Genomic DNA, 27,932 nt, shown 5'->3' with positions numbered 1-27,932 from the left:
TCTAGACAAGCTTGCTTTTCGCTATCTTGGAAAGTGGTTAGGTTAGGAAAATAAAACTTTCAGTATTAAATCCAGGGCCAAAAACATTCTCTGGGAAGGTATTGCCAGGCTGCTTTGTACCTGTTTTGGTTTTTAAGTCTTTGAGATTATACCTTGTAGGCTAGGCCTACTTTAATTTTCAGCTTCTTTTTCTCTGGTTTTAGTTTTGAATGTACAATTCCTGTTATTTGAGTAGAATTTTAAGTCATATCAATGGTTTTTTCTCTCTAAATTTAGGAGATTTATCTGCAGGTCTTTGAAACATCATAGATTAGGATTGAGCAGAGTTGTGAAGCTGAAAATACTTTTCTTGTGCTTCGTTTGGTAAATTTTTCGTTATTCATATTATTGACTTACGAATAAAGTGAACATATCACTTGATGCCCTTATTTTAAGCTCTACGAATATAATAGTCGCTTCTATTGCAAATTCAATTTTAAGCTATTTTTGAGCTCTTGGAAAGGACCAAAATATTTCTAGTCTTTGGGTATAAAAAGGCTTAAAAATGCATAACCTAACTATTCTACACCTCCTTCTGTCGGTTTTCATATTTTCGATATTTTATCGAAAACGCAGTCAATAATATGAACAACGAAAAATTTATCCTTCGGTTAAGTAGATTTTGCATGGTTTCACTTTTATAGCATAAAATATTTTTTAAGTTCATCAAAGGTCAGTGCCCTCTAGAGGGAGATAGAGTAGAGGTAGAACTTCAAAATACCTTCCCGGGACATAGTTCGGTCTGTAGAAATTTCTGAAAGTTTCATTTCCTTAACCTCGCCACTTCCCAAGACAGTGAAAATTAGCTCGTCTAGAATTTTACCCTTGTTCGTGCTAACTTCTTAATTTACTCCTGATTTCCTTGTTCTGTTTTGAAAGCTGTGCATTCAAAATACTAAAATTGTCTCAAATCGCAATTGAATTTCATAGAACATCTTCATCAAGTCGCCAGTCAAAGCACATGGGTGTGTTCAACTTTTAGCTAAACGTATTTAGGCCTAGCCTGAGGATCTGCTCAATCCGTCCTTTCGGTTAATGTCTTAATTAGCAAAGCATGCAAAAGGCTTTGAAATTGGAATTTAAAATTGACGTGTTTTCTTCCTTTATTCAAACTGATATATTGTGATGAATGCCATTTTTTTCTATTGAACTTGGTGTAATTTGCTTAAATTTAATTAGGCTATGCATTGTATAGTTGAAAATTCTTTAGTGTATTTGAACCTGCCGACAGTGAAATCCAACGAAATATTTTTCAGTCCGGCTGAAGGGTTGAACTAAAATAACAATCGTTGTCTTTTGTAGTTAAAAACGAAAACCAAAAGAATTCGTGCAGGCCCCCTGTTAGGTATGAACGTCGTGGTGGGACCCATATCCCCCAAAGTCTAAAAAAAATGTTTAGAATTTCATGTTAGGTAGGCCTTGTCCAGTTTGGCGTTTTTTGTTGAATTTGGGCCCTCCACAGACAAAACTTCCTTCCCCCATATCTAATGCCTGGTAAACGGATTGATCCCTTTTGGGCTAAAATTAATTCGGTACGTATCTATTAAACAGTACATACCCGAGAATTTGGATCTGTAAAATCAGACAATAACAGGTTTATCGCTGTTTGTATACGGAGACAATTAGCTTCGGCTCAGTGAAAAGCTATGTTGTAGCTATATTTTAATAAATATTTAGTTGGTATTTTGGTTGGGTTACATTTTGCATGGAGCTTCGCTATAGTTAACCCCCCAACCCCCCTACTGTGAAAATATATAGCTCAAATTATATGTATCCTATCTATCTCCCAAGAGTCTCAGTTGTTTCGACCCCGTACCTGTAGATCCAAATTCTCGAGTGTGTTCTGGCTAACAGATAAGTACCATCAATTCTTTTAATCAAACAAAGACTTTTTCTCATAATTCATATTACAAAATACAATGCATAAGTAAATAAAAAGGTATTATCAAACAGTTCGTGGTAACGAACTGTAGTAAGGAGCGACCCGGCTCAATAGTAACCAAAACTCTAAAAAATGGAATTTTGATACCAATAGCTACATCAAAAGAACCGCATTTTAATGCTGGTTTTAAATATATAAGTTTCATCAAGTTTAGTCTTACCCATCAAAAGTTACGAGCCTGAGAAAATTTGCGTTATTTTAGAAAATAGGGGGAAACGCCCCCTAAAATTCATAGAATCTTAACGAAAATCACACCATCAGATTCAGCGTATCAGAGAACCCTACTGTAGAAGTTTCGAGCTCCTATCTACAAAAATGTGGAATTTTGCATTTTTTGCCAGAAGGCAGATCACGGATGCGTGTTTATTTGTTTTTTTGTGTTTTTTTTTTTTTTTTCTTTTTCCCAGGGGTGATCGTATCGACCCAGTTGTCCTAGAATGTTGCAAGAGGGCTCATTCTAACGGAAATGAAAAGTTCTAGTGCCCTTTTTAAGTGACCAAAAAATTGGAGGGCACCTAGGCCCCCTCCCACGCTAATTATTTTCCCAAAGTCAACGGATCAAAATTCTGAGATAGCCATTTTATTCAGCGTAGTCGAAAAACCTTATAACTATGTCTTTGGGGACGACTTACTCCCCCACAGTCCCCGTGGGAGGGGCAACAAGTTACAAACTTTGACCTGTGCTTACATATAGTAATGGTTATTGGGAAGTATACAGGCGTTTTAAGGAGGATTTTTTTGGTTTGGGGGAGGGGTTGAGAAGAGGGGGATATGCTGGGGGAACTTTCCTTAGAGAATTTGTAATGGGAGAAGAAAATTTCCATGAAGGGAGAGCAGGATATAGGCTACTAGCATTATTTAAAAAAAAAACAATTAAAAAATAAAAGTGAAAAAGCTTTTTCAGCTGGAAGTAAGGAACAGCAATAAAACTTAAAACAAACAGAAATTATTACCCATATGAGGGGCTCACCTTCTAATACCTCGCTCTTTACGCTAAAGTATTTTCAGTAATTTCAACTACTTATTCTACGGCTTTTGTGATTCAGGGGGTCATTCTTAATGAATTGGGATAAAATTTAAGCTTTAGTGTAAAGAGCGAGGTACTGACGATGGGGCGAATCCCCTCATATATGTAATAAAAACATGAGAATACAAAAGTTCTTTACGTAAGCTAATTTATAAGTTACGTAAATCTTTTACCAATAAAAAGATTCGTAAAAAATTAAAAGTTCTACTTGCCTTTTTAATTAACCAAAAAATCGGGGGGCAACTAGGTTTCGTCCCCCGCTCTTTTTTTCTCAAAATCATTCGATCAAAATTATGAGAAAGTTATTAAGCCAAAAAAAAAAAAAATATGCAAATTTCGTTTTGATTATTCCTCTGCGGAGAGCCAAAATCAAAACATGCATTGATTCAAAAACGTTCAGAAATTAAATAAAAAAAACAAGTTTTTTTAACTGAAAGTAAGGAGCGACATTAAAACTTAAAACGCACAGAAATTACTTCGTATATGAAAGAGGCTGCTTCCTCATCAACGCCCCGCTCTTTACGCTAAAGTTTTTTACTGTTTTAAAAAGAAGAATTGAGAGAAAGAGTCAAACTTTAGCGTAAAGAGCGGGGTGTTGATGAGGAAGCAGCCTCTTTCATATACGAAGTAATTTCTGTGCGTTTTAAGTTTTAATGTCGCTCCTTACTTTCAGTTAAAAAAACTTGTTTTTTTAATTTAATCCCATACAAACTGAGCTGGAGGCAATGCTTGACCATCTCGGATTTTTTTGAAATTTCGTACAGGTGTAGCTGTACAAGTGTGATTCTTTAAGTTTTAGGAATTTTAGCTTCCAAAATCAAACGACTGAAGATTTGGGATCACTTAGGTGAGGTCTTTCAACGCACTCTGTTTCTTTATCGCCTTCCTCCACTGGCTAGAGTGGCTGTTCAGGCCTAAGAACATTGCATGACCACTTTCCAAGTCGAGGCTTCCAGATATTTTCGGTGAACCTTTCGGGCGATTCCTACTGTTTTCAATCATTTTATGGTTCCAAAGTTCATCAAAATAATAATCTTACCCTGATTAGTTTACTTTTTTTAATGAAAAATACCGTACTGCATTTATGTGGGAGGAAATGTATTGTCTTCTGTAAAACGCAAGTAACCACTTTAGCAGTACGAGTGGAGGGTTTAGTGCTACCATGCATATTGCTATTTGAATGAAGAAATGTAAGTCCTAAGCTAAGGTTTGTGGAATAGTTTTTTTTTAAACTAGTTTTCGTCTTTAGAATTTTTATTGCTTACGTCTGTTCTCATGGTACCGAAATTGGTTTCCATTACTGTGAAAACACTATTACCAAAAACAAAAAAAAGTAAATTTAATGTCATTGTAAAAATACGAAGCGCTAACACTTCCAAGAATTACGCTTAGGTTACATCTAAGAAAACCGATTTCGTAGCTACAAAAACAAGTGACGGAAGATACAATGCCTTGGACTTCGACAGAATGCATTGTATTTGTATAATTTGGGCTATATATTTATACATTAGGGAGGGGGGTAGCTTAGGCCACTTTAGGTTGGGTTTGGTTTCCAGAATTTTGTTTCTAAAGCATCATTTTATCATCATGTTTTGTTATATTCCTATAACCTAACTTCTCTTCTTGGGTGTGTTTCGAATTTCGAATAACCGACAAGTACCTTTTTTTTGTAATGGATATTACCGACACTATATGATTAACAACAAAGGGAGCTATAATTTATCCAGGAAGAGGGAGGGGGGTTGCAATCAATCTCAGCTCTCCGATTGATACCTTAGCACGCCACGCAATCCAATGCTAAGCTGAAAAGCAGGGTAATATCACCGACAGCGAAATATCTCTTGGCAGTATAAACGACCAAAGAATGAGAGATTAATGGTTGTCAAATTCATTTTGTAGGATTAGTAATCTTGATTAATGCCATCATCTGGTCGTTTTCGGTAACTTCCCAAATGGTTCCAATTGTGCAAGGTGGTTTAATCTTCCTTAACACCTTAACTGATTAAATTTCCATAAATGTAAACAACTAAATTGAGCATAATGCAGGGTTGCCAACTGGACACATTTAATCGTCAATAGGACACACTCCTACGTGCAATGACATAAAAGGGTAAAAAGGAGAAAGATTTTTAGAAATTTTGTGCAAAAAAGGGACTTAGTATGTTTATGACATAAAACGAAATATTTCCCGACTGGATATATATCCAGGTTTCGCCAGAGATGTCGTAATTGAGGGATTTTCTCAAAAGTGATTTATTAGTTATATGTTTCGTGCTTTCACGCTTTTGTCATGTTGTATAGATGTTTTAAAGCCTATGGATTCTTTCTGAAAATGACACATTTTTGGATGCTCAGGTGACACATCCATGGACGAAAAGGTTGGCAACCTGGTATAAGCTGTAGAAGCTTATAGGCACTTGTTGAAGGGGCTTAGAATTTCCCTCCAAAACCAAAGCAGATTTATTAGAAAGGAGATTTTATTAATTTGAGTTTAATGTTCCTAGTTTTTTTTGTATAAGTACAGCAGGCTACTAGACACATACCCAGGAATAAAGTCTAAGAAAGTAAAAACAGAGGAATTATGACATGGGAAAATAAAATAAATGGCGGGAAAATCGTACAGATTTTGGGGTTCTGGGACGTGAGACCCCTCCCAGATCATACATGTATTAATAGTACTGATTGTTTTTTAATTAACTTTTTTCCACTAAATTCAAATTCTAAAATCTAAAATCAATGGTGCTCACTGCCTCTTCATGTAAGCGGTAACAAGATTAAAGAGAAAATTCGATTCTAGCTCGTATCGTTAAGCTTCCATACATTTTTGAAAGTTCTGTTTTTTCGCGCAAGGGCTCGAAAATTTATGCTGACCCATCACAGGTTTCGAGGCTATTTTAATTTCCAAATTTTGGGTATTCTTTCTGAAAAAGATTGGTAGCCCGCAATCAAACTGCATGCCGGCTTAAGCGCTTCCGTGTAGACTTGAGAAGATATGTTGATCCCCATCCTGCACTGGTATCCAGGATCATTGCTTTTCCTGAGGCCAAAATAATTTCTATGATTTAAAGAACTAAGGGTCTTACCCTTAATGTGTTGATAGAATAGCTTTAGCAAAGGTCTTACCCTTGTATGGTATATCAGACAAATACATTAAAGTGATTAGTTGCATGTACGAGAATAACACTGCTGCGGTTAATGTAGGAAATGTGGTCAGCAGCTGGTTTTTAATTAAATCAGGAGTTGAGCAGGATTGGGTTCTATCCCCGTCTATATGGATCATTTTGATGGACTTTGTCTTAAGGTGCTCAGGAAAGGCAATGGGAGACCACGGAATCAAATGGGGAGGAAAAACTCTCCTGGACTTAGATCATACTGATGATTTAAGCATCCTAGATGAAAGTGTGAGCAAAATGAATGAACTTTTAGAGGTTTTGCGAGTTCACGGTGCTAGAATAGGTTTGAAAATTGATGTTAAGAAGACTAAGGCTAGGAATAAATGAAGATAAAAAGGTGACGTTGGGTAACGAAAAGATTGATCAGGTGGGCAGCTTCACTTACCTTGGTAGTGTTATTAGTAAATATAGTGGAAACAGTGAAGATGTTAAAAGTAGAATAGCCAAGGCCCAGGATGTGTTTTTTTTAGTAAAAAAAAAAAGTTTGGAAGAATAGGAAGATAAGTCTGCAAACCAAGTATAGAATATTGGAAGGTACAGTGATGACAGTGGTCAAATATGGCTCTGAAGCATGGACGCTCCGAAAAGTGGTCGAAGATTTACTAGATATTTTTAAGAGAAATTGCCTACGGATTGTTCTGGGTACCCATCTGACTGACAGTATTTCATACTGTAGACTGTACGAAAAATGCGGTTCAATCCCGCTTTCTAGGGCTATAGTGAAAGAAAGGAAGGTTGAGAAAGGCTAGGGAATGTTCTGCGGATGAAGGATGAAATATTGCCGAAGATTGTCCTTTTCGGCCAATCGTCTAGGGCTAAGCGGAAAGCAGATCGTCCTCGTATGGGGTGAGAAGATGTCATAAAGAAAGGTATAAAGTAAATGGGAACGTCCTGGGAGGGTGTAAAGAGGGAGGCTTTGAATATATTAGGATGGAGTAGGCGCATGCGTAGCCGTATTGGCATCAGGTGGCTTGGTGCTGCGGTGAGTTGTTAGTAGTAGTTGTAGTAGTCAGAAGAAATATGCAATGGTTCGTAGGGCTGGTTTGTTTTACCCCATAAAGTTGTTTTACAGTAGCGTTGCAATCGATTTTGGGGGCACGTTGTTTGTTAGGATTGATCTGATACAGTTTAGTAATCAAGATATTACTGGTCGAACAATATACAGTTTAGTATATATATATATATATATATATATATATATATATATATATATATATATATATATATATATATATATCTATATATATAAAAATAAGTTGTCTGTCTGTCTGTGGATGGATGGATCAGGTGACGTCACCTGAAAAAACTGGATCAGGTGACGTCAAAACTGAAAAAACTAAAAAAAGGCAAAAACTACAAAAAAAACTAAAAACTAATAAAAAAAATAAAAAAGCTAAAAAACTAAAAAAACTAAAAAAAGGCAAAAACTACAAAAAAAAACTAAAAACTAATAAAAAAGCTAAGAAACTAAAAAAACTAAAAAAAGGCAAAAACTACAAAAAAAACTAAAAACTAATAAAAAAGCTAAGAAACTAAAAAAACTAAAATAAGGCAAAAACTACAAAAAAAACTAAAAACTAATAAAAAAAATAAAAAAGCTAAAAAACTAAAAAAACTAAAAAAAGGTAAAAAACTAAAAAAACTAAAAACTAAAAAAAACTAAAAAAAAAAGGAAAAAACTGAAAAATAAGCTAAAATAAAGGTAAATTCCAATAAAAAACTAAAAAAAAACTGGAAAAACTAAAAAAAGGCAAAAACTACAAAAAAAAACTAAAAACTAATAAAAAAAGTAAAAAAGCTAAAAAACTAAAAAAACTAAAAAAACTAAAAAAAGGTAAAAAACTAAAAAAAATAAAAAATTAAAAAAAACTAAAAAAAAGGAAAAAACTGAAAAATAAGCTAAAATAAAGGTAAAAACCAATAAAAAACTAAAAAGAAAAAAAGGAAAAAACTAAAAAAAATTTTCATCTAAAAAACTAAAAAAAACTAAAAAAGGTAAAAACTAAAAGAACTAAAAAAGAAAAAAATAAATGACGAAACTCAAAGAGAAAGCGACCAGGACAAAAGGAATGTTCGATTAGCAATCAACAAAGCACCGGGACACAGGGAGTATAAATGACGACCAGGACATAAGTAAAAAAAAAAAACTATCTATATATATAAAAATAAGTTGTCTGTGGATCTGTGGATCGTGGATCAGGTGACGTCACCTGAAAAAACTGGATCAGGTGACGTCAAAACTGAAAAAACTAAAAAAAGGCAAAAACTACAAAAAAAAAACTAAAAACTAATAAAAAAAATAAAAAAGCTAAAAAACTAAAAAAACTAAAAAAAGGCAAAAACTACAAAAAAAAACTAAAAACTAATAAAAAAGCTAAAAAACTAAAAAAACTAAAAAAAAGGCAAAATCTACAAAAAAAAACTAAAAACTAATAAAAAAAATAAAAAAGCTAAAAAACTAAAAAAACTAAAAAAACTAAAAAAGGTAAAAAACTAAAAAAACTAAAAACTAAAAAAAACTAAAAAAAAAGGAAAAAACTGAAAAATAAGCTAAAATAAAGGTAAAAACCAATAAAAAACTAAAAAAAACTGAAAAAACTAAAAAAAGGCAAAAACTACAAAAAAACTAAAAACTAATAAAAAAAGTAAAAAAGCTAAAAAACTAAAAAAACTAAAAAAAACTAAAAAAAGGTAAAAAACTAAAACAAATAAAAAATAAAAAAAAACTAAAAAAAAGGAAAAAACTGAAAAATAAGCTAACATAAAGGTAAAAACCAATAAAAAACTAAAAAGAAAAAAAGGAAAAAACTAAAAAAAATTTTCATCTAAAAAACTAAAAAAAACTAAAAAAGGTAAAAACTAAAAGAACTAAAAAAGAAAAAAATAAATGACGACACTCAAAGAGAAAGCGACCAGGACAAAAGGAATGTTCGATTAGCAATCAACAAAGCACCGGGAAACAGGGAGTATAAATGACGACCAGGACATAAGTAAAAAAAAAAATTAACAAAACTAAAAAGAAGGTAAAAACTACAAAAAAACTAAAAAGAAAAAACAACTAAAAACTAATAAAAAAACTAAAAAATCTAAAAATCTAAATAAACTAAAAAAGAAAAAAAAGGAAAAAAATAAAGGAGAAAAACAAAACTAAAAAACGAATGTATATACAGACCGGTACACCGGGATACAAATGACGACCGGGACACAGGGAATATAAATGGCGACCGGGACACAGGGACACAACTACAACGGGGACACCGGGAGAAACAGGGGGATATAAATGACGACCGGGACAAAAAAACTAAAAAGATAAAAAAACTAAAAAATCTAAAAATCTAAATAAGCTAAAAAAGAAAAAAAAAGGAAAAAAATAAAGGAGAAAAACAAAACTAAAAAACGAATGTATATACAGACCGGGACACCGGGATACAAATGACGACCGGGACACAGGGAATATAAATGACGACCGGGACACAGGGACACAACTACAACAGGGACACCGGGGGAAACAGGGGGATGTAAATGACGACCGGGACAGGGAATGGTCGATTAGCAATCACCATCAACAAAGCTCAAGGGCAATCATTAGAATCATGAGGTATAGATCTGAATACAGATTGTTTTCCCATGGACCATTATATGTTGCATGTTCAAGAGTCGGTAAACCTGACAATCTATTTATATGCAAAGACAATGGGACAGCAAAGAATGTTGTATATTCGCAAGTTTTACGTAGTTAAAACCATATATATATATATATATATATATATATATATATATATATATATATATATATATATATATATATATATATATATATATATATATATATATATATCTATCTATATTCACAGGTGGGACATAGGGACACAACTACAATGGCGCGTAACTATTATGGCGCGTAACGACTTACGCGCGCGGGGAGGCTTGGGGGGGCGCGAAGCGCCCCCACCAACTAGGTGTTGGGGTGGCGCGAAGCGCCACCCCAACAGCTAGTATATATATATATATTTATATATATATATATATATATATAAATTTTTAAATGAAACTTTAATAAAGCTCAAACGGAATGTCTTTGCTCTGCTAACTTTCTTCAAAATACCGTAAACAAGAATGTCTGTTTTTATTTGTAATATTTGAAGTTTTATTACTTTTTTTTACTTTTGTTTTTGTGTGTTTAATAGATTCGTTTTCTTTCAGCAACGTGCAACAGGAAATGAAATTGCTCTAAAATTTCGGACTAAGTTTCAACAGAATTTTTATCAGCTTGGGTGTTTTATTCATAGACATTCAGGAAAAGTGTTATTTCTTGGATTATTAGTGTTGTCCACATTCTGTGTTGGGCTAAAGTCAGCAAAGTTTGAAAATAATGTAGAGAAACTATGGGTTGAAGGTAAGTCTTTTCTTCTATTTTCTTTTGTCCTGAAGGAAAAATGAAAGTAATTTTAATAATCATCTTTTCTTCAAATAACATTTTTTTCATTAAATTCATCGTAGTAGATTGTCTATGAAGTATATCATTGATGAGATCAGTAGCCTCAATTTTAGTGACGAAGAATATACTGCCTTCCCGTATTTATCGAAAGAAGGAACATCACTTTTATTTTTTTCTTCGTTCAATATCTGTGATCAGTAAGAAGAGTGACAAGCTGGAGTTCAAAGCTATAAAAAGTAACATTTAATCTTGTCTGTTGAGGCACTTGTCATTTATTTTGTTTTCCTTGATTTAACATGGTTAATCTCAAATGACTAGGCAATAACCATGATCACCTAAGAAATGTTCATTAGAATTATGCTGAACAGTCCATGGAACTCCCCTTGGATTTAAACACTCAGGACTTCTTTTTAAACACAGGCAACTAAATCGTCCAAAACTCAGCTTTCTAGGTCACCTTGAACTTGAGCCCAAAACATTATTTAGCAGAACCTCTGCAAATGTCCCAACTAGTATAAAACTAGTTTTAAGACAAGACCGTTTTGTTGTTGAGATACCAGGGTTTCTGTCTGTTTTTGAAGTCAGATATGGTCATATAGTATTACAAAAAGATACCAAAGTTTACATTCTAGAATATTTACAATACATTATGTACAGACATGTCAACTGGAACACAGAATATCCAGCTTGGCCAGTTGGTTCTGGATTCAGCAGCTTTTTTGCAACTTGCCAATTTTCAAACTAGTCCAAAGCTTTTGTTGTGACATTTTTCTGAAAAGGAGCAACTTTTTTGAATGGCGGTCTTCAGCCTTTCCCTGACTGACCCCTCTTACACTGTAAAAATTTTTCCGTTTTTCATATTCCATGACATGAATAGGGTACACATTCTACAGCTCCATGTTCTCTCTGATTCACCATAGTTTGATGAGACGTTGATCGGTTGTCCCTTTCAGCTTTTTTTTCTTGTTAATATGTCCGATTGCCTTCTCAGTTCATTTTTTCCTGCGTGCGTCTCAACGCCCGGCAGGACCCACGAGCTCTTTTGCCAAGTGCTCAGGGATAGTCTAATATAGCTTGATGATAAAGCATTGCTAAGTTTCCGTTGTTTATCTCCTTTGGGAGTGAAAGGAATGGTCGACATCCCTATAGGCTCAATGGCTTAAACATTGTTACCCGGTGGGGTGTTCACTTTCAGAAATCACATGCACGAGGTGTCGCGTGGCAGAAACTGTGCCAAGCGTGATAGAACTGTGCAGTCCACATGGGATTCGGAGATCTACTTCAGGTGTCACAAACTAGGCGCTCTCTGTTTGTTACCAACTTCTGCGTCAGAGTCCGAGGGTGGCTCTACTGCTCTTTTGCCATTCCCAATCTCAACTTCTAACCTAAACATGATTGAATGAATTACCTATTTATTCTTAGTGACTATGTCATTGTTGGTTGTGAAATCACATAAGCAAGGAACCCTGACACAATGTGAGTGTGAATTTCTCCATGATGCTAGATTGATTCTTTCGAAATTAAATAATGTTACAAGCATGGTGCTGTATACAAACGGAGAAAGAAGATTAATAAAACTTGGATTCTTATTTTTTTTTGTACTTGGAACATGTCCCAAGCACTACTTAAGACTATCCCAAGTACTACTTGGAACTATTGCAAGTATAAGTTAAGGCGCGTTGACACAAGAAAATATAACTTAGTGCTCACAGTAGGCAATGCAATTATTCCTTGCTGCGCATCATTTCAATGTCTGTTCCCATTGCATAGCCCTATTTTTTCGGAAGTACCCTCCCACTAAAGGCTGCTTGAAAATTACCAATGAACGTGTTAAAAGCTTGATTTAGCCAGTGATTTTCTATACTTTCCATGAAATGTAATCTAGAAAACAAACGCGTATCAAAAATGGGCATGTTCCTTTAAAATAGACATTGAATTGACCCTTAAAAATTGTTTGTTTATAAAACTTTTTTTCCTGGAAAGTTGATCTTTTTTTATTTTGATTAAAATGTAAGTTAATCGAAATATATCATTTTCAGTAAAGCAGAAACGACGTAGCCTTTTAGGGGTTGAGTGGGCGGTAGCCCCGCTTTTTAACTGTTGAGATTTCTGCTATTTTTAGGTTTCATTCACCTGTTCACATTAATTCCGGCTCGTTTTCAGTTTTACTTATTCTATGACTTTATTTGAAATGTTTTTTTAATTAATTGTATTTTTAATTAATAAAATAACGAACAAACGAATACACAGGTACTTAGACAGACTAAGGAATCTTAGAAATTCTACCTACTAAGTATCCGTTCTTTTTCAAAAACTATGTGGGTTACTGAAAAAAAAACAAAAAAAAAAAAAAAACATGCAGACACCATCTATGAGTGAAGTCTCAGGGTGAAAATTACCATTAAAATGCTAGATAGGATCATGCGTCCTGTGGTGGCGCAATGGGGCTGATTTCTGCTTGGCAGTAGAAGATCTGTATTTCGATCTCAGCTGCAGTAACCTGCCACAAAACCCAGAATTTGATTCCGATGATGAGGTTACGCTTCTGAAAGATGCAGATACACAAGGCAAGGCAAGCACGTTCGGTAAGAGCTTTGTTACACCCCACCCCTTGGAAATGTCTAGCTTGTTATGATCACTCCCATAATTTCTGTATAATTGACATACAATTCTGTATATTTCACTAGTCTTTTGGAATTTGACCCCTCCCCCGGATATTTTGTGTAAACGTGCCTGTTCCTAATACTAATGTTGGTTTTGTGCTCTTTGACTTACTATAAGCACAATGTATCCTGTACTTTGGCAATATTAATGGCAGAAAATAGTTTACTGAATATAATTAATGTGCAATTGGATGAGAAAAAAAAGAGAAAGAAAACTACTCAAAATACAAAATATTTTTTTCTGGAAGTATTATTGTTTTTGATAAAACCTTTGCCTGAATTACAAAAATGTAAGGAATGTCTCACCAGATACATATCCAAACTTTCCGAGAATGTTACGCATGGAGAATTCCAATCGTCCCTTATCTTAATCTGCCTCCGTCTTCCGGGGGATGTTGACAGGCACTTCAATCAACTGTGAATTATGTTATGAACTGCGAACTCTTTAGTCGATTTTCGCTTTTGCGCTTAGGAATTCCAATTTTCCATCAAGGAAGTCTCTTGAGAGCTGGAACGCATTAAGCTTTCGCTTGACTGTTTAAAAGTTCAGAGCAAAATAACGATACTGCAATATCAAGATGGAGTTTGTTATTTTTATTCCGGTTTTGCCCTTTATGCTCTGAAGTATTAAAACTTAAACTATTGCATTGTGCGTTTAAGGTTTTGTTGGATGTCCTGAAGTTATGCAATTACCTATAAAAAAATGCTCCAAAGATTTTAAATTGTAACCGCAATAAATTGGCGGTAAGCACCAAAACAATTATTTTCTTTAACGACCCTATTTTCTCAACAACAAATTCTGCTCAAATTACATTTTCTAAATGACATGCTGCTTGTGTATGTATCCGGTATGTCAGTGCAAATCCACTTTTTTTTTTGAGGATCCTAACAGATATGGTTTTACCCAAACCACACCAGCTATTGTTCGGCTGCGGTGATTCAAAAGACGATATCAGCATTTATTGTTAAACTAGGGCTCTTGGCCTCTATTTTCGTAGTCAGCACGCTCTATCAAATGGTTTGATCATTTTCTTGTCTAAAGGTTATCATGATGCACAGAAGTTTCCACTGTTTTTTTCTTACAATTTGTCGAGTCTATCTCCACTTCTGACTCATGGAAATAGTTAGAAAAGGGATTTTAGTATAAAAATTGCTCCTCCTGTTTCTTTTAGGTATTCACTCATGTAGAGTATATATCTTCGTGTAACGCCTTTTGAATTTTTGCTGCAGTATTGCACACATCCATAAATTTGAGGAAGCAAGTTGAGGAGTTCTCCATAAGGATGTCTCATGCTTCATAAAAGGGCGTGGTTTAGTGTAAGAATTTGGGTTTTGTTTAAGTATAAGCACCATGTAACAGTTATTTTTTTTTTTTGGGGGGGGGGGTCATATTATGATGTTAATTCTGTTGTTAGCTTTTCTTTAATGGTTGATACAATTAAAAGAAAATCAGGCCTATTGATGACTTGAGAAATCCAACACAGAGTAGCAAAATCTAGGTGATTCTTTCTGTTAATTGTATTTTACCACATCCTCTGTTTGTGGTGAAAAAATGTTTAATTTTCTTTTCTAATAGTGCCCCCCCCCCCAGTGAAACATTTTGTGCATAGGGATTCTGCTATGGGATAATTCAAGACTCAAGCGTAGGCTATTTTGCCTGGTTGCCTGTCCTTTTTTTTATTTATAGTATTCTTATTTTTAGAGAACATCTAGTCCTTGGCAGTCATCTACTGTACTTAAAAAAGTTCACGATATTGTTTTTATCCATTTTCTTTACTAAGCTTGCTTTAACCAAGAAATAGCTTGATTATTCCTCTAAGCTGATTTTTTTTTTGTATACCAGAATCTCGGTCTGGATTTGTTCGTCTTTTTGTCATTTATTCCTTAATTTGTTGTCCAAAGTTGATGGCATCAGGAACCGGAAGGAAGTACAATTTTCTGGTGCAGCGCTTCCTTTGTGCTCGCCGACTGTCGGCACTTTTGTTATGTAGGAAACGTTTCTTAATTGCCTTCATCATCGGAGTCAACGAAGCAGCATTGACCTGGTAAAGAGTGATGTTTCTTATGTGTTGTATTTTTTCCGGTCATTTCGCATTGAATGTATAATCATAGAAACTTGCAAAGGGGGTCAAATGTAATGAATGCCTTTTGCTCCTGAGCACCCCCGGATGCCACTTTGTGCCAATCTCAGTCAGAATAGACGATGATTAAACAAAATCTACTCCAGGGAAGGCATGGCCCAGGAAGCCCCGAGGGTAAACTATACAAATTGACCACTCTTCTCATATAGGCTAGACCACGCTTTATTTTCGTAAAAAGAGTGGACATCTTGTACCTTGTCTGAACCCGACTCATATAAAGATTGTCATTCCGTATTATTGGAAATCAAAGCAGGCCTGTTGCCTTTTCTCCCCCCTGTGTGTCTCACTTCCAACTTTTTGCCAGAAAGGTTGGCACGTTACACCTTGTGTGAACTGGAATCACGCAAGAGTTTTCAATCCATAATGTTTGAGATCCAAAGAGGGCTATTGGCCTATTCTACTCCCTCCTCCCCCACAATCAAAGGCTTAGCGAATTTAGGAGATGCACAGCTGCAGTCAAGGAGACTTTCCCAAAGAAATTTAGGGGCTGACTTTCGCAGTCCATGCGATAGCAGGATTCACGTCACAAAAATTTGGTATGCCTGGAACTATGAAAATTATTAGCCTGCTAGTGCCTGGACTGTAAGGGCTAGTGGTGTAAAATCTCGTGCCAAAGCCTTATTGACAGTAGTTAGCCTACCTGCCTACTAAATTTGAAGGGAATCTTAGCACTTATTATTTTTCGTCGCTTCACGGGAAAGCTACAACAGAAGTGACTAATCTTATGCGGTCTATCCTTGGCGAATTTATCATAATTTGTCTAAGTCTCAACCGTGTTCTATCACACTATAGTCTGTCTCCGTTCACTTGGCCCTTCGATGTGCTGCTCTGTCCACCACCACTTTTCATCAGAGATTTAGCTAAGCCTCTGGACTGCCTTGTCAAAAAAATAAGTACAGGTTTTTGATCCGTATAGTTTGAGGTTTACAGTTTGCCTGTTGCCCCTCCAGCTTCATAATTTACCAACTTTTTAGTAGAAAAGTAGGCATATTACACATTGTTTAAACCACAGTCATGCAAGGAACTTGAGTCCTTATGATTCAATGTGCAATATGTGCCCTAGAGCCCTCCAACTCCCGCGTCCATCAAACTGCTAACTTTATTGACAAAAGTTAGGTATTTTGGGCCTCGACTTTTAGTTAGTGTTTACGTTTCCTTTTCGATAGTGTGTATTCTTTTTTCTCTTTTTTTTGTAGTGTGTGTGTGTGTGTTTTTTTTGTTTTTTTTATTGCTGTGAAATACCTGTTTTTGGTTTTGAAGCGATCTGATTAGTTTCCGGTTTCCACAGTTAAAAGTTGAGTCCTTCCCACTAAAGGCTACTTGAAAATTACCAATGAACGTATTAAAAGGTTGATTTAGCCAGTGATTTTCTATACTTTCCATGATATGTAATCTAGAAAACAAACACGTATCAAAAATTGGGCATGCTCCTTTAAAATAGGAAATTAAATTGACCCTTAAAAATGATTTGTCTAAGAAACTTTTTTTCCTGGAAGCTTGATTATATTTTTTATTTTGATTAAAATGTAACTTAATCGAAATATATAGTTTTCAGTAAAGCAGAAACGACATAGCCTTTTAGGGATTGAGTGGGCGGTAGCCCCGCTCTTTAATTGTTGTGATTTCTGCTATTTTCAGGTTTTGCATATTCATTCATGGCAGTTTATGTTTGTCTTAGGTTTCATTTATCCATTCATATTAATTCCTGTTCATTTTCAGTTCTACTTGAAACTACTTGAAATGACTTTATTTCTGCTCTTTTTGGTTTTAGTATCGCTCTTATTTTTCCTTGAAAACTTTCTTTGGATTTTTTTTTTATTAATAAAACATCGAACATTCATTTGTTTTTTCACTTATTTGCATACAGCTCCTCTTGTATTTACTGCTAATTTAGAACCTTATCTTTATGAATATGTTCTAATTCAGCGATACCCTTTAAGGGGATAAACAAATATCAACGCCATTTACAAGGTTGAATAACATCTTTTCAAGCAAAACAGATTTGGTTGTTGCATTGCTTGGAATTTCTGTCTTGTAAGGCAAAGTCCTTTATTCTCATTCTGCCTCTCTGTTTAAAATATAATAGAATCAAATGTAGGGTCTGGACCATTCATCGAAGAACAGTAAATTTGACAAAAAATAAGCAGAAAGTTGAAAAAAAAAGTATAAGTTGATGCTCATAAAAGGATACACTCGTCTATCTGGTACGAACATATATAATGACGGCTTAAACTATATTATGCATAGATGTGACCTATATATATATATATATATATATATATATATATATATATATATATATATATATATATATATATATATATATATATATATATATATATATATATATATATATATATATATATATATATATATATATATATATATATATATATATATATATATATATATATATATATATATATATATATATATATATATAAATATATATAATTAATTAATATATTAAATTTATATTAATTAATATAAAATTTATTAATTATTAATTAATATATATATATATATATATATATATATATATATATATATATATATATATATATATATATATATATATATATATATATACGACCCATGGGGTGGTGTAGGGTGAAACACCCAACAAGTGCATTTTTAGGCGACTATTTTAGATACATTAGATTGTCTGATCCATTCGGCCATTTTTTATTTTGTCCGGGTATTGTATAGGATAAACACGTCAATCATTTGATCTATAAACATACAGATAGGTCTCAATCCATCAGAAGAAAAAAGATTTTGACGATAAAACCAGATGGGAAAGGGGCAGGACACAACAACAAAACTGAGTTGCACAAAATGGTAATTTAAGATTAGATCACGTACATTAATGTTACACATTACCTACATGTAAAAGTACACATCACTACACGAATTTGTGTAGCTGAAGAACAAACTCGATCGGTTACCAGGTGTTAACTGTGACGCATAACTTTATTAAGATGTACCTTTTTTATTGGTAATTAAGCCTATGAGGACGCTGTCACACTTGTTGGTCTTCATGGAGAATTAACAGGAGTCCAGACACTATGTCAAAGACGGACGATGGTCCCCACTGCCACCGGTGTGTACCCCCTTTCCAACATGCTGCGGTACAGTCGGATATAGCCAAGTCATGCTCTGCCAAAATTGAGGAGAGGATTCAATTGCTACTATTTTTACGAGATTTAGTGCCACACGCTACAATGAGTCAGAAACGACTCTTACACACTTTGTACCTGGGGCACACTTGTGGTCCATCACAACATCACACTGAACTGTGAAGATAGCCATTTTGACTAGGAATTGGCGGGAGCGGAAGGAGATGATCCGATGCCAAGGTCGTATCCAGAGAGATAGGGGTTTGACCCCTCCCACCGCAATATTTGTCTGACTCGCAAAAACGTAACAAAAAGGGATATAAGCTAATTTTTTATGCGTTTTAAGTTCGTTAGAAAGATGTGTCGTACCCTCTGAGTATGGAAAATCTTAGTACCACTCGATTAAGCTACTCTAGGATATTATGTGTGGTCTTCGCCTTTGAAATCTCAGGCTGTGCACCATCTGTTATTTCCCCTCTAAAAGAAGCCATCAAAAGCGGGTATTGAAATTTAGTTCAGTTCCATGCCAGATGTTTTTCAAAACTGCTGCCGTTTGTTGTGTAATTCGGCGTACCCAACATTTGGAAAGCTTAGACGTCTTACTTTAGGGTGATCAACAACTATTGAAATGCTTATTTATCTTCTTTATTCATCGAACTGCGGGACTATGAAGACATTTCTCGACGTATCTATTGAATCTGGCAATTGGATTAATGTCAGTGTTGTTAGACCAAATTTCAGGGTTAATACTCCAATTTGTAATGCTTGTTATTTCTAGCATTATTATTTGATCTATGAGTGTGTAATAGGAGAGGACTTAAAATTCTCTAAGGCGCTTATTGCTGCTGGAGTTACTTTATTCATTGAACCTTATTTTTGGCTTTACTATAGGTAAACAAGAGTCTGACCACTACAGGGGGGACGGGAAGGATTTTTCCGTGGGGGTGATATTGCGCAGAAAGTTCATGGTTTGGCAAATGTATTTAAATTCCTCGTAGTGGAGGATCTATTGGACAAATCTTTAGAGGAATTCTCCCTATACCCTTTGCGTGCATGTATGATTGTACAAGGGCACACAGGGTAACATTCCTTTTGACTGTAATGCATTAGTCTATACTACTATCTTTAATATACAAGAACCAATAGTTTAATTACGCCATAAGATAAGTCAAACATTCCAACAATTAACTCGGGTATAAAAATTACTAATAACGCTTAGGGCTTTATATTAGAATTTGAAAAGAGGAGTTTTCTTCATATTAAGAGTAATGTCCGTTGTGTTGCTTTGTACTTTATGTGGATCATCTCTTGTTAAGTTGCTCGATCTACCAATGGCTTGGATCACTCAATTTATGCTTCAAATTCTTGCCAAATACTAAATTCAGTTTTTGAATCTTTGCATAAGTGCCAGATTCTTTGTCTATTGAATTCTTTTTCTGAAGCAATGTAAACGCTGTTTTAAATTTATGTGTATCGAATTTAAGATGATTTATATTATTTAATCCTTAAAATCTCGACAAAAGATAAGAGTTGGGGTCTTCAGAACCTTTTGTCTGTGAAATTCGTCCTATCTACTCCTAGGATAACACTGGTACTTGTTTACTAAACTAGCGAAGTACAAATGAAATCGTGGAAATTCGTTTGTTTTATCACGAAGCGCTCATATTGCTCATCATCGAAGTTTTTTTTATTGTGCTTCATTCGTATTGCGTTGAAAGATGGATAACTACAGAAAGATGATACAGGCAATCCCTGTAACCTGACTTCATTAATTACCTTTTGGTTTAAACGTAATGACAAATCAAATACATTGTCTCTACAGTAATCCTAGGTTATTATTTTTTCAAATGCAGTAAGATATTTATGAAATATCACACCCCTAGCCTTTGAAAAATTCATATTCGCCTCATATAAGCAAAAAACTCAGGGGTTCGAGCTCCCTTTTTTGGTACAAATACGTCTTTAACCCAACTTGTAATTCTGAAGAGGTACATGCCTCTGGCATAGGACCTGGTCAAGGAAAATTGTAAAATAGTTTCCTAAGAATTCACCCTTTTCATAGTTGGACCCTTCTGGAAAAATACTCCATTGGAAATCAGCACAACAAATATAGCTTTGTAGCATAACAGTTAAAATAGGACAGTTCTTATCCTTATAGGCTTTAACTATTCTTCATATGAAATCTTGCATATTCTTTCTGCATGTACCCCTTCCCCTTTTTATAACCTTGGGGCCCACTATTTTCAAACATTCTACAATTCTTGAAATATACGAGCTTCTGAACTATGATGGAATGCTTAGAAGAAACTAGCTGGATACTTATCGGTTATATAATAAGCACTCAAGAATTCATAACAAACAATATCTTTAACAAGACAATTCCTTTGCCTTGCTAGGCAAACAGGGATTTCTCACTCTGTAAACAATATTTCTGAGAAGTTTTTTATTTGGGGGCTGAGGGGCATTAGGTTACAGCCTACTGCGCTCTGGGCAGCCTCCCTTCCATAATTCTTTGTGGTAGTTTTCATAATTTTGTTACTAAAATATTATATTTTCATCATATTTTGTTTTATTAGTACCAACCAAACTTCATTTTTCTAGTGTTTGTCACATAACGGATAAGTACGACTAGCTGTATAGGAAGTGAATCTCCTTATCTGTTAAATTTATTAGCATTAACCAAACTTCATTTTTCTTGTGTTTGTCACATGACGGATAAGTACAACTAGTTTTATAGGAAGTGAATCTCCTTATCTGTTAAATTTTGGATGCAGTTGACTTCGCAATGGAACCAAAAGAATCCATGCTAAGAAACGGTAGCATTGGAAATCCGCCCCATTTTATCTTCGTCGAATTGGTTTTTGCAGACACGAGTCCATGCACAAACTCCATTATAGCCCGATAACTTCAGATTCAAAACTTCGTTTTTTTTTCTTTGTATATTTGATTTTAGAAGTCCTAAAAAAGGCATGTACCTTTGTGTTGTTAATTAATGCCATGCTAATTTGTAATCAGATTCAAAGACAAAAACTTTCTCCAGTATAATTGTCAACAAATGCTCTTTTTTATTTGTCAGAATGATAATAGTCTGGGTACATCACTTACTGCCTGTAAGATAATTGGTTCGACCTCAGTGTAGAAGTTTGTTATTTTTTTCGTTAATAAGATTACCTGTACCGGCCACGTGTATAATAGAGAAAGACTAGCATGTATTTGCTAATTTATATATACAGTCAGCAGTTTTGACGATTACTTGCTACTGGTTTTCAAGAAAGGATGCTTTATCTTCGATGACCAAAGATTTTTCGAGACTTCTACTCCCTTATTTTTCTTTAAATTAATTATATAACAAAGGAATGTGGAATAAATAGGGTTATGCTATGTGTGAAAATTGTGGAGTAAGAAAAAGATAAAACCTGGGTTTTTTTCGGAGCCTGGAGTGATGTTGCATTTTGAAAGAGTTCCGAAATTGTACGAAATTGCAAGTTTCGTGTGTTTTGTACTGAAAGATGTTCGTGCTCTAACTTTTCGGTGGGTTCAAACTAAAACTTTCTTGATCTTAGAATTCAAGAACTTAATAGCCTACTAAAATTTCACATTATGACTTATTGTAGTGGATAATAAAAATATTAAACTATAGTTTAGGCTACTATTTCATGGTTTAGTTTCGGTACTTTCTGCCAACCTCATATATCAGTTTTGTCCGTTGGATAGTTTCTATAGGGATACAGTACATTGTAATTTATAATGAAAAGAGAAATCACCAATGCTACAGCACAAACACAAAAAAAAAAAAAAAAAAAAAAAAAAAAAAAAAAAAAAAAAAAAAAAAAAAAAAAAAAAAAAGAGACAGAAGGAGAAAAGGAAGACTGTTTTCCTAAATTAGTGATTAATATAGACCAGCACTTGAATGAGGCCTTAACCCTACTCATCCATACAATCACACAGGTCAAACAGCATAGCCACACACAATCAACCATAAAGAATAATCCATGGACAGGCAGTCATGTCGTCAATAAGTATAAGTCGTCATTTACCAAACAATAGAAAAAATAATATAGACAAATAATTCAGAGGCAACACCCAACATAAGGGCTCATCAGGAGAATACACTGGCCTATATAGGGTTTCGCCACTCTAAATTCTCTACCCAGCACAGTGTTGTGGCTACCACAGAATATCCATGGCATCCCCGCGTCAGGTATCACCCCCAAAATACATGCCTATGAAAAAAAAAAAAAAAACAGCAAATGTAAAACAACCAAGTAAAACCAAAAACAAGCTTATCCTGTTAATATATCCCTCCTTTTAGCAACAATAGGTAAACTAAATATTATAAATTTTACCAAATCACAAATATTAACACATTGCAAAAAACCTGAATGAACTAAACAATTATAGAATTCATCTTTACCATGTGGTTAATTTAATAAAGAATAGGATGCAGCACTAGGATTTATAGTATGAACTGGCGGTACTGATCTCTGTTTCGTGGCCCTACAACCAGGAAGTGCAATGGAGAGTTGGGGCCAGCCACCCGGCACTTTCACACACCCTTCTTTGCAGCTTTGAATAGTTGTTTATAAAATATTGTACCTTCTGCAAAGCAAACATTTATTTTTTTGTGTACGGTATTTTTTTTTTGTCGTTAGAATTCCTTGAAGAACACTGTAGCTTAGAATTACCAAAATTATAAAATAATAATAATAAATCTAGATTGCTATTTAATATTCTGTTGATGGGAGGAAGTGAATTAGTATGAAAAAGGATGTCTGGATTAAAAAAAGTAAGAAGGAAGAAAAAACAGAAAATATGCGATGCAACTATTGAAAGAATACACTTCTTCATTTCTTGAGGGGAGGGATTGTCAGAGCAGCACATATAGGTTGCATTATTTAGAAATTTTATGTTCATTAGCATTTAGACATCAAGCTATCAAGCTTTTGTGATTTGTGTGAAAAATAATGGTCGTTATAAGAAAAAATCTTGAACATCTTGAAATGTTGGGAGAGGACACAGGGCCAAAGCTTCCCTTCGAATGTATCCACCTGTTTATACTCTATAACTTGTTATATTTCGTTGTTTTCTAGAAGGTGGTCGTCTCGAAAAAGAAATGGCTTACACCAAGAAAATACTGGGTGAAGGAGCAGGCGAAATTTATCATGTTATAATTCAAACCCCCAAACAAGAAGGTGCTTCCCTGCTAAATCGTGATGCATTTTTAATTCATCTCAAAGTATTGCAAGCTGCTATTGCGGTATCAGTGGACCTTTTCGATATGTAAGTAGATTGATTATGTTTAATTTTCTTCTTTACCACTCTTTTTCTTGATTCATGGTCTTTGTCCTTACTGATTCATATGGTATGTTGATAATTTTCCTTTATTTTAATTGTATGGAGAGGGGAAACGTCTTTGGCAAGTACGCGTGCATGAATGAATTTAGGGGAAAGTGCAATTCTATCAGAACCCAGGAACAGGCAATACGCGAAAAATAAGCGAGAAGTATTAAGAAAATGAGAACGATTTTCAGGTATTATCTTTGTTTGGCTGTGTCGACAAATTTGAAGTTCTATCGGCTTTTACGGCACGCTTTACAGAAGGAGTTTTCCCACATCTTTTCTTGAAGATACTTTTCATTTTCCCATTTTCATATAAGATTTGTATTACGTTTATAACTAGCTGGAGTACGTTTAAAACTGGCTGGACCGAAGTCCGTCTTTTTCATGAATTCGCAATAAATTTTACCATTAAGATTAATCCGATCAATATTCGCTATTTCAGAATCAGTTCAAATGACGATTCTTCCTCGCGTGATAGTTTTTTTCTAAACAGTGCTTTTAAATTTTCGGGCTAAAGTTCATTCTTTACTTGGTGAGAAGTTGGGCTCCAGAGAGGGGAAGGGGTGTCAAAATCGAATTTTTTCGAGGTGAGACTTTCGGGCAATCTTAGGCGACATTTTCCCTTTTTGCAGGTATGGGAGTCGAAGTTGGAATCGAATATAGAGCCGCTGTCCCAACTTAAGAACCCAGTTTGAAGCAACAAAAATGACGACACTGTTCAAGTTCCTTTTCAGCAAAGACCTTTTTTTTGGAAAGCAGCCATAATGTGTGAGCAATAAAATACTCCAATAGAAATACCAGTTACAGATCTCGGTAAAACTCTAGTTAATTGACTTCTTTCTATCTCGGAAAGGGTTTAGGTTAGGAAAATGAAACTTTCAGGGATGGGTCTACAGGCTGAAGTATGTCCCGGGAAGGTATTTTAAAGTACCCACCTTCACTCCTTCTCCCTCTAGAGGGCCCTGAAATTAGCCTACATGACAGGTCTATACCTATTGAAATTTTGACAAAACAATATTTTACCTTAATTTTCAGTTACTAGTTGCTTTTTCTCTGCCTTTAGTTCTGAAAATGTAATTCCTGTTATTTGAGTAGAATTTTGAGCCATATCAATGTTTTTTTTTTTCATAATTTAGGAAATGTATTTGCATATCTTTAAAACCTTATAAAATGGGATTGAGCAAAGTTATGAAGCTGAAAACAATTTCGTTGTACTTCAATTAAGCAGGAAATCTATTTTGCAAGGTTTCACTTTTATAACACACATATTTTTAAAGGTCATCAAAGGTCAGGGCCCTCTAGAGGGAGAAGGAGTGGAGGTAGGTACTTCAAAATACCTTCCCGGGACATACTTTAGCCTGTAGATCCATCCCTGAAAGTTTCATTTTCCTAACCTAAACCCTTTCCAAAATAGCAAGAAGTCAATTAACTAGAATTTTACCCAGATCTCGAAAACTTTTTTGGTCGAATTATAATCCAAATCATTTCATTATTATCATTAATATGGGGAATCTGTAGAAACCGTGGCGCCAACTGCTCACGTACAAAACACGCTACGCAGCCACCTTTCTTACCTAACACATGATTCTGATGTCGGCTTTTCTGAAACTTTTCTATTCATCTATACCATGGCGGCCAATGCTTTTACTAATTTCGAATCAAGCCAAATTAAAAATTGACCGTATCTTTTTCATTGAGTATTAGAAATAGTTGGTTACGCTAATTGTCTATTAAAACTCGAGTGAAAAAGTTACAACCTGAAAATCAGCTATTTTGTACCTTCGTACGGTCTTTAACTTCTTACCGCCGAGCTCTATCATAAATTCAATCGGTTGACTTTTATGTCTTATTTTACCCGGTTTAATATTCAAGTCATGGCCTTTGTGGGATGTCTAAATCAGAAGTCTATCTGAGACCGTTACCAACAGTGGTAGAAGTATTCCATTTTGGAATTTTCAGTATTAATGTTAGAAGGTGATACAGTTACAAAATTGTCAGTATATCTGAATTTTATAGTTTAGCGCAATTTTTTTTCTCCAAATTTTCATATATGTTCCAAAATTTTGTATCTTCCATTCTCCTTAAATTGAAATGTTCCCTTAAAGCTTGCAGCAAAAAGTCAGGAAAAGCTCTATTTAAAAAAATATGAGTCTAGATATAAATTTGGTCAAAAGCCCTCCAAATTTTTACAGCTAATGCATATGAATGATTTATGACTCTTCAGAAGCTTTCCCCGAAACTTCGTTTGTAAAAATTTAGGAAAATTCTTTTGTCGAATTAAAAGTTCTTGTGGGTTTCGGTTATGAATTCATGGTGAAAATGTGTATTCTATTTGCTTTTCCCACGTCTGCCGGTCGATAGTTATTTTAAATCTAGAGCTGAAATATGAAACAGAGGAGTAAATTTAAAATATTATCCTCGACGCATTTTTAGTACCAAAAGAGTCGTGACCAAAGACTAGAAACTTATAAATCAATGGAGTGCCCAACTGGCGCAACTGTTTTGGTTACTCTAGACAATTCTAGGTTCCTTGGGTAATCCTAATTATGTCGGTTTATTTATAAAACTTTTGTATTTTAAATATGGTTAGTTTGGCGCGTTTTGGTTGTGAATAGCCATAAATCTCGTGAATGCAGTGAACAACGTCGAAGGAGATTTGTCCAAAATTGTCATACAAAATCTGGTTCTTCTGCATCTTTTTTTTTTATGCGTTTCCCAGAGATAGTGAGAGTTGTGCCAGCCATTTTTCTATTCGGGAACTGAATTCAAATAGATCTTAGCAGGGAAAAGAAAGATATCTTAAAACCACGTCTTCCATTTGGAATTTTCAGGCAATGACTATTTATTTTTCATCAAGTCTCCTCGTTGTGTGTGCCAACAGAAATCCAAATATCAAAAAATCTCGCATGTGATACTTTTTTTTTATGATTTTGAATGAAAAGAGCTTATCCTAAAGAATTTCTCTGATTTTTTCTCTTAACCAAATATTTCAGCATAAATTTATTTTTGCCAAAAAAAAATATTTGCGCTGGAACGATCTTTATATAATAAGTTAATAAATTTTTTTACATAAAAGAAAAAGTAATTTTTTACGTGATACAATTTTTTGTAAGTTGTACAATTTTTGGTGATTTGCGTGGTTTTTTCATTCTAAGCTCGATAAGCTCGACAACACTGGTACTCGATGATACGATTCTTACCACCAGTCACAAAATCACGGGTTTAGTAATTTTCGGTTTCTTTTTATGAAAGAAAAGAGTGTCCGGCCGTGTTTATTAGGGTGTCCAGCTGATCCTGCTCGAATCATCTCGTTCGTTTCGTCTGTCCTCAAGACCAAGGACGTACGAATTATTTAATGCGATAAGAAGGGCCGCAAGTTATTTTGAGGGGAATATGCCCGACCCTGTAAAATTTATTTTAAAATCTTTAGGTAGTTATTAAAAACCTCAAAGGGCGTATTTGTATTTACAAATTATTATTGTAGGGGGGAGGGCAAACTTGGGACTTTCTGGGTTTGACTTTTGGGTTGTTGGCTTTTGGGTTGCAAAGCTATGCTGCTTTATTGAAATCGTCTAATAAGGCTTACCCAAATTAAGGAATCTTCCTTTACAGCTCTCATCCCGATGATGTTATGATTCCCTGTTTAATTTAATTCTGATTAATCGTCATAATTTGTAGTTTTTTTCTTCTTTTTTTTTGTAATATCCAAAGTAAAACCACATACAATATACTCAATAATACACAGTATACTCATAGGAATAAGATTTATTTCTAATTTACACCTTTTTTTTGAGCTATTAGATTCAGCATCTTTATTAAAAATTGGGAGTTTTTGTAGTTGCGAAGTTTGCCTGTTACTACATAAACAACTCGACGTTGGACTCAAATGCTAGCTGAATTGAATTGTGTTTGAATAAATTGGAGGATTCTTTATCGTATTGGCCAGGTACATGTGCAGGGATTCCTTCAGGCCTAAGCCTACCCACCTAAAGCTCAAGGTTTCTAAGTTTTTACACTGTTTGCACAATAGACCAGCTTTTTATATGTTCT

General features: G+C 34.5%; 1 protein-coding gene and 1 long non-coding RNA gene across 3 annotated transcripts in view; one reads left to right on the top strand and one right to left on the bottom strand.

Annotated features, from left to right (window-relative positions):
• LOC136034759 (uncharacterized) overlaps positions 1 to 13,879 on the bottom strand; it is a 43,194-nt gene extending 29,315 nt beyond the window's left edge. The window contains exon 1 of the long non-coding RNA XR_010619241.1: positions 13,589 to 13,879. This is a non-coding gene — a long non-coding RNA (uncharacterized LOC136034759). The remainder of the gene's footprint in view (positions 1 to 13,588) is intronic.
• The window catches only part of LOC136034755 (protein patched-like), a 110,598-nt gene that overhangs the window by 28,921 nt on the left and 53,745 nt on the right, over positions 1 to 27,932 (top strand). For both annotated transcript variants that reach the window (XM_065716138.1, XM_065716136.1), the window contains exons 3-4: positions 10,385 to 10,577; positions 23,633 to 23,822. In XM_065716138.1, the coding sequence (XP_065572210.1) occupies positions 10,385 to 10,577; positions 23,633 to 23,822 (383 nt within the window). The remainder of the gene's footprint in view (positions 1 to 10,384; positions 10,578 to 23,632; positions 23,823 to 27,932) is intronic.

This window comes from Artemia franciscana, chromosome 13 (genome assembly GCF_032884065.1).
Source record: "Artemia franciscana chromosome 13, ASM3288406v1, whole genome shotgun sequence".
Taxonomy (NCBI): Eukaryota; Metazoa; Arthropoda; class Branchiopoda; order Anostraca; family Artemiidae; genus Artemia; species Artemia franciscana.
This window is presented reverse-complemented; position numbering and strand designations above follow the sequence as displayed.